This window comes from Fundulus heteroclitus, chromosome 24 (assembly GCF_011125445.2).
Source record: "Fundulus heteroclitus isolate FHET01 chromosome 24, MU-UCD_Fhet_4.1, whole genome shotgun sequence".
Classification (NCBI taxonomy): Eukaryota; Metazoa; Chordata; class Actinopteri; order Cyprinodontiformes; family Fundulidae; genus Fundulus; species Fundulus heteroclitus.
The window spans coordinates 5,233,798-5,241,086 of record NC_046384.1 but is presented as its reverse complement, the minus strand read 5'-3'; the positions used below and the strand labels follow the sequence as shown (position 1 = coordinate 5,241,086).

The 7,289-nt window shown below is 41.1% G+C and overlaps 1 protein-coding gene across 1 annotated transcript; it reads left to right on the top strand.

Moving 5' to 3' along the window:
• The first annotated feature begins 1,121 nt into the window (after positions 1–1,121).
• Positions 1,122–3,829, top strand: LOC105921240. The gene is made up of 5 exons (XM_036128502.1): positions 1,122–1,698; positions 1,978–2,125; positions 2,299–2,463; positions 3,524–3,702; positions 3,798–3,829. The coding sequence occupies exons 1-5, from the start codon at positions 1,182–1,184 to the stop codon at positions 3,827–3,829; spliced, it is 1,041 nt and encodes a 346-aa protein (XP_035984395.1). The 5' UTR covers positions 1,122–1,181.
• The last annotated feature ends 3,460 nt before the right edge of the window (positions 3,830–7,289 follow it).

Here is a 7,289-nt window from a genome sequence, read left to right as displayed (position 1 = left end):
GATGCACCAGCCTCAGTCTGAGGGTCCTGTTTGGTTTGAAATGTACTGGGATTTTGTGTTTGGAGAAAATCCTCTTGGGTTTTTCAGAGACTCCAGCAACATATGGGATGACAATGTTTTTGCATCTATTCTTCTCACCATTATGTTCTGCAGCGGGTCTTTTGGATTTTCTTTCTGATTTGACAAAAAGCCCAGTTAGGGTACCCACAGGTTTGGAGGGCATCTTTGATGTGTTTCGGTTCCTTGTGCTTACCTTTAGTTTTAGTAGGGCCTGGTGTTGTAAGGTTCTGATGACCTTCTAATCTCACAGCACAGGAAAGGAAAGCCATAACAGCGCTTGGCCAGGACCAAAGCATCACCATATTACCAGCAAACAAAGGAGATGCACCGTGGTCCTCAACACTTCGGACTACCAGGCCAAAATTCACACTCTACTGGGTGACACCACCACATATGAGTCTTTGAAAAGGGATCCAACCAACACCTACAAAAAGAAAATCACTGACTACCTACAACAACTAGAAAAACACAAGGTAATTAACCGCTCATCCTATTATAGATTATATCCAGGGGAGGACATTCCATGCTTATATCAACTCCCAAAAATGCACAAGGAAGGAACACCACTCAGACCCATTGTCAACAGCATTAATTCAGTAACATATCAATCAATCAATCAATCAATCAAGTTTATTTGTATAGCCCTTTACAATAGCCGAACGGTACTCAAAGTGCTTTACAATAGAGCCATAAAACAATACGTAAGACATACAAAACATACAGATACAATAAAAAGGTGCTGTAGTGGTGCAGTGCTCCTGGACGTTAAAAACCATTTAAAAAATACATAGAAAGGAGCAGACAAATAGGCCGGTAGCTGAAAACTGTAGCGTTCACTTTCGTTCCTGTATCCGTGGAACTACTCTATTATTGTCTTAAATGATAGATCATATATTCAAATGCCTAGAAAAAAAAGTTCTCCACACAAAACCGCGCACAAGGCAAGTTACAGGCAGTTTAAGACGAGAAAATGTCGCAATATTTAGGTCGCGACCGGCCGCTGCTCAGCCAATCAGGTGACTTAAGTAGGTCGTGACGTCAGCAAACAACATGGCGGCGCTCGTAGTAAACAAAGACTTTTATTCGGGATAGAAAGACAATCCAGCGGAAACATTGTAACTATGGAATGTCAATGCCTTATGCACGTTGCCGGGAATGAAGGAGAACACACAGAACCATTTACCCAAACGAGGTGGGAAACTTTTCGTAGTTTTTGCCGTGTTTGGGCTGATTTAGCCGGTGATGAACGGACGATTGCCGATAACGCACTTCCCCTCCTCTCCTTCGAATATGATGATATACCAAGCCACATTGGCTACCACCCGACCTGTTATCGCCGATTTACCGACAGGAAGCGAATAAATGCTGCCCAGAAACGAAAGCACAAGCCCATATCTGATGAACAGGACATTACTAAGTTTCCCTATATCCAATCACCAAAACGTCTGAGATCAAGAGAAGACATCGCCATCGGATTTGCCCCTCCTCAACAAGACAATCCAAAAGCTGGTCATAGCCAGCCAAGAAAACATGTGCTGCCAGCTGTCTGCATTATATGCAAAAAAAGAGAAAAGTTTGAGACTGTCAGGAATTCTCGCCAGAGGGTGAAACTTGTCAAGGCAGAGACTGTTGATGGTGGTAAGTTAATACTTTCTCTGTAATCTATTGTTAAAATTTTCCTTAAGTTAAGTGGATATATGACTTGTCTATATCTTTAGCCATGCGGATAGAAACATATTTAGGCCTATAGGAAAAAGGTTTAATAATGTCATCATAATGTTTATGTTTGTTTGGCTCAGCTATGTTGATAAATGCAATTTTCTTGGAATGATGCCCCATGGTATACATTTTTTTGGAAATATGTACCATGATGCGGTTTATATCGACATGTCTATAATAAATCTTTTATATTTCTAGGATTGCTGCGAAAAGCAGCCGAAGCAAAAAAGGATGAGAGTGTGCTTGTACACATAAGAGATAAGGACTGTGTAGCTCTTGAGGTCTCCTATCACAGAACCTGCTATGGATCATATACCAAATTCTTGACAAGATCTAAATCAGAAAGGTATATTATGAAATTTCTCTCATTGTTACTGACAAGTTTTGAAATTAGGATTTGTTACGTTTGATATAGACCTTCCCTGATGATAAATAACTGGCACATAACATGGCCAGCCGTATGTGAGTTTTGTTGTGCCTCTCTATTTACTAATATTTCATTTCACTTTATAATTCCAGTCAGACACCAGATGGAAGATTGTCTGCAGGTTACAAAGAGTTTTGCAGAACTGTTGTTCAACAGAGACTGATAAGTAACCAGGAAGTTCTACGAATGTCAAAATTGGTAAACATCTTTAAAAGGACTGTCAAAGAAAAAGAAGGGATCTCAATTGAACAATACAGGTACAACACACATTTTTATTTTGATCCTTGACAAAATCTCTCAGTGAATTGTTATTAAGCAAATATTTTGGGGTTTATGTTCGGCTTTCGTACCACTCTAGACAGGGGCGGATTTAGGAAATGTTCCTTTTTCATGTTGTCTTTATTTTTACTCCTTGTCGTCCCCTCCCTTTTTACTTTTGTTTTATTGTCTTCCTGTCGTTTTCTCAGTCTTTGAATTTCTCTTCCTCTTGTCCTGGATTTTTATGTTATTCTTCTGTCTCTTTTACTCATAGTCTCTAATTTTTTTCCCTTTTTGCTTATCCTGTCCCCTTTTCGTGTTGTTTTTCTCTCTATGTTTTCGTTTTGTCCCTTTTTCTAGTAGTTGCATTTTCTTTCTTTTGTCCCTAAAATTTCATTTTGTGAACCTTGGCCTCGGCTAATCTTGCAGTGAGGTGATCCATATCCACTGACTTCAGTGAGGAAGGAGTCTTCCTTCATCAAGCCCATTCTCACTCAGCTGATTGTTCTTTCCTGTATTTCCAAAAAGGCGGCAGCAAAAACAAGGGTAGCTTCTTTTCAGCTTTCTTTCCTCTCTTCTCCTCTCAGTCTCCCTCATTCTCCCTGTTCGTGCCGTATGTTTTCAAATGGTTTGCTGCTGTCTGCCTAGACCTTTCAGCACATGTACAGCAAGATGGATGGATACAATAATGTAGTGGAGAGTGAAGGGGGGGGGGGGAGAAACACTTAATATAAAAAGCATTCTGATGGCATTTTAGCGAAATGATTTAAATCAAAAACATAATTAATGTGCACAAATGAGTAATAACTACATTAACCATACATGTATAAGGAATTGTATGGGGCCCCCTCGAGCCTAGTTTTGCCTAATTGTAAATCCGCACCTGACCCTAGAGCTCGGTAAACTGGCAGGTTAGAAGTGTGGTACAAGCCACTGTAATGCATGTTCCCTATTTTGGAATAGAGCTCTAAATTTGTCAGCCATCAAATAGGTAGTAAAATTGATTGTAGTAATTTTATCACATGATTTTGAGATTTTTTATTTCCACACCTTTTCCAGGGCTGACTACTTGAAGGACAAATTTCCCCAACTTCAATTTCACCGGCCATCCAGGAAAAACCTGAGTGAAATTGTCTTCACAGACTGCTTATCTGTCATGGATGATATGGTCCCAGAGTCTGAAACGGACAGTGTACAGACAGAATCAACTGAGCAAGCTGAAGATGATGAAGGACTGGGTAAAACATCAACTGCTGTTACTGACATGGAGACAACCAGGATATTGTACAGTGCAGGTATGATTATAAGAGGTATTCTTAAAAATTCTCCTCAGATGCTGTCTGTGTGGCCACCAACAGCATCTGATCTGAATAGCAAAAGTTGTCATGCCATGGTTCCCCTTGAACTGCACAATTTGATGGCCTGGTTGCTTGGTGTCTCAGATGACCCTACCCTTTCAGCAAAGGTTGAAGTGCCTGATGATATAAACCCTAAATTGGTCTCAGTATGTCAAGACATAGTTTGTTGTGCTTCAAAGGGCAGGAAACAGACTCCAAAAAGTCTTGCTCTTGGATTAACTGTCAGACATTTAACTGGATCATCCCAAGTTGTGACATTACTGAATAGGCTCGGTCATTCTGCATCCTGGCATACGGTTCTCGGTCTTGAAACAAGTTTAGCAGAGTTGGAGTTAAAAGCAGACAGTGAAATCCCCTGTGGCTTCACTGAAGGTGAGCCTACTATGTTAGTGTGGGACAATATAGACTTTGGAGAAGAGACATTGTCAGGCCGTGGAACCACCCACCACACCAATGGAATAATGGTACAAGGACAAGTATCTGAGACCTCCAGTAGACCGAGAACAACTTTGACTAAGAAAGGTAGCAGGTCATTGAAATCAATGAAGGCAAATATACCATTCTATGTTCACGGAACAAAAGAGGGACCTAGAGCTATAGGTTCAGAGACTCAAGCAACAAAGGACCAATATAACTTGGAGTTACTTCAGCCAACTAAAGTGGACACTGCTTATGTATGTCTCAAATGGCATTGTGAAAATGAAGGCATTTTGCTTCCTGGCTGGACTGGATTTAATACAGTACTAGATTCCAGTTCTACTCTCCAGAAATCAGCTGTGTATTACCTCCCCGTCATTGAAGCTTCGCCAACTGACTTAGCTACTGTAAAGGAAATATTTTGCCGAAGTATAGAAATGGCTGACAAACTCAAGTTGGAACAAATAGTCTTAGTCTTCGACCAGGCCATCTATGCAAAAGCACAGATGATACGATGGAAAGATGAAGTCCTATGCAGTCGTACAGTCATTCGGTTAGGTGACTTCCACAGTGTCATGTGTTACCTGTCTATGATAGGTAAGCGCTTCAAAGGTTCTGGTCTTGCTGATATCCTCATAGAATCTGGAGTCATTGCTGAAGGATCCATGAATGGCGTACTCAGTGGTCACCACTACAACCGGAGTGTCAGGGCACACAAACTACTATATGAAGCCCTTCAGCGTATACGATTTGGGATGTTCATAGAAGCACTACACGAGGAGAAAAAAACTCAACAGCAAAACCTGCTAGAAAAACTTCAAGCAGGACTCAGCAATAACATGTTTGAGACTGTTATTTCATCTGATGAGTTTGCATCTTTGATGTCAGAGTATGAACAATTTGCTCTTACTAAGGCCAAAGACAACCCAACCTTCCAGCTTTGGAGTTCCTATATTGACATTGTTCAAAACCTCTTGTTGGTTGTACGAGCTACCAGGGTCTCTGACTGGGATTTGCATCTAGCTTCGATACGGGCAATGTTACCATGGTTATTTGCATATGACCGAACAAATTATGCAAGATATATGCCTGCATACTGGCTGGAGATGATTAACTTGCCTTCAACCCATCCTCAGTGCCATCAACAAATATCCACCTCAGGACAATGGACTGTCCAACGAAGGGACAAAAACTGTTTCTCTTCCATTGCTGCTGACCAAGCCATTGAGCAGACTTGTAATAGAGACTCTAAGACAAGGGGTGGCTGTACAGGTATAACCATGAATTCTGGTGCTGTACAGAGGTGGATTTTGTCTCAGCCACACCGGTCAGCCATAACAAGACAATGTGAACTAATGGCTGGTATTGAACATGATACTCGAAGGAGAAAGGACTTGGACACCACACGGATGATGAAGGATGAAGAGGATGTAAAAGCCATCATATCTACAATTGAAAATATGATCAACCCCTTCTTGGATAGAGAGGAAATGGTGTCTCTTAGCTCAGGTGTCATAGCTCCAGAGCAAATAAAGCAAGACTTACAACAAGCTCATGACAAAGGCGAAGGTGCCCTTGTCTCGTTTATGAAAACAAGGCTGATAACTAAAGATGTTGACTTCTTCTCACCTATGAAGGCCATGAGACTGAAAACCTTCGATGATATAACCAAGAAGAAAGCATCAAACACCAAAAGTGGAAAAGTGTGTGTCTTGAAACATGATAGACAAATCTTCTCAAGACTCCTTGTGATTGCTCAAAATCGTAAAGTCGATCTTCGAGATGTGTTAAAGTACTCACTTGGTCCTGTGTCCTACCCACTCTGTAACGATAGTGGTTGTCTTTCAAAGACTAACAAGTCAGTTCTACTTGGCTTAATGGAAGACAAAGCAGGTGATTGCCTCGTGGAAGGGGTACCACAAGGAGGAGCTCTCATAATCGATGGGATGGCACTCATCCAGAGTTTGCAAAATATCCCAGCAACCTTTGGGGAGCTTGGTGATCTGATACTAACCCGGGTCATCCAACAAGCACAGAAGTTAGGCTGCAGCAGATTGGATTATGTTACAGACCGTTATCCGGCCATCAGTATAAAAAACACTGAGAGAATGACAAGAGCATCTGATGGTTCTCAAAAGATTCAGATCCATAGTAAGCAGCAAAGGACTCCAAAACAATGGAAAAGGTTTCTGTCTAGTGGGGACAACAAGGAGGCACTTGCAGAATTTCTGTACTCAGCTTGGGCAGAGGGAGACTTCAGAAGTGTGAAAAAAACAATAGATGTCTATGTGACACATGGATCAATGTGTCACCTCATAAGAGTAACAGCAGGTTTTTCACATATCAGTGTCAGTGATGAGCTCTGTTGTGATCACGAGGAGGCAGACACTCGGCTCTTGCTTCATGCTCGACATGCATCAGATCAGCTGTATGAGACTATAGTGATTAAAAGTCCTGATACTGATGTAGCTGTAATGTCAGTAGGGTTACAGTCTCAGATTGGTGGACACTTGTACTTTGCCACTGGTGTTAAGAACAGGACTAGGATAATTGATGTTCAGAAGATAGCATCATCTCTTGGACCTGCTGTTTGTGATGCACTCATTGGCTTCCATGTTTTCACTGGATGTGACTCCACAAGCTCTTTTCATGGAAAAGGCAAAACAAAAACATTCAAGACTGCTGTGGAAAGTGAAACATTCCTCACAGCATTTGGGAAGCTTGGTGAGAACTTTGACCCAAATTTTGACACTTTCAAAGATCTTGAAGTGTATGTGTGCTCCCTGTATGGACAGAAAATGAGTAGTGGAGTGGATGAAGCAAGGTACAGGATTTTCTGCACTAACCCAAGCGAAACAAGTATGCCACCAACCAGTGATGCATTGAAGTTACACTTCAATTCAATTCAATTCAATTCAATTCAATTTTATTTATATAGCGCCAAATCATGAAACATGTCATCTCAAGGCACTTTACAAAGTCAAGTTCAATCATATTATACAGATTGGGTCAGATTATACAGATTGGTCAAAAATTTCCTATATAAGGAA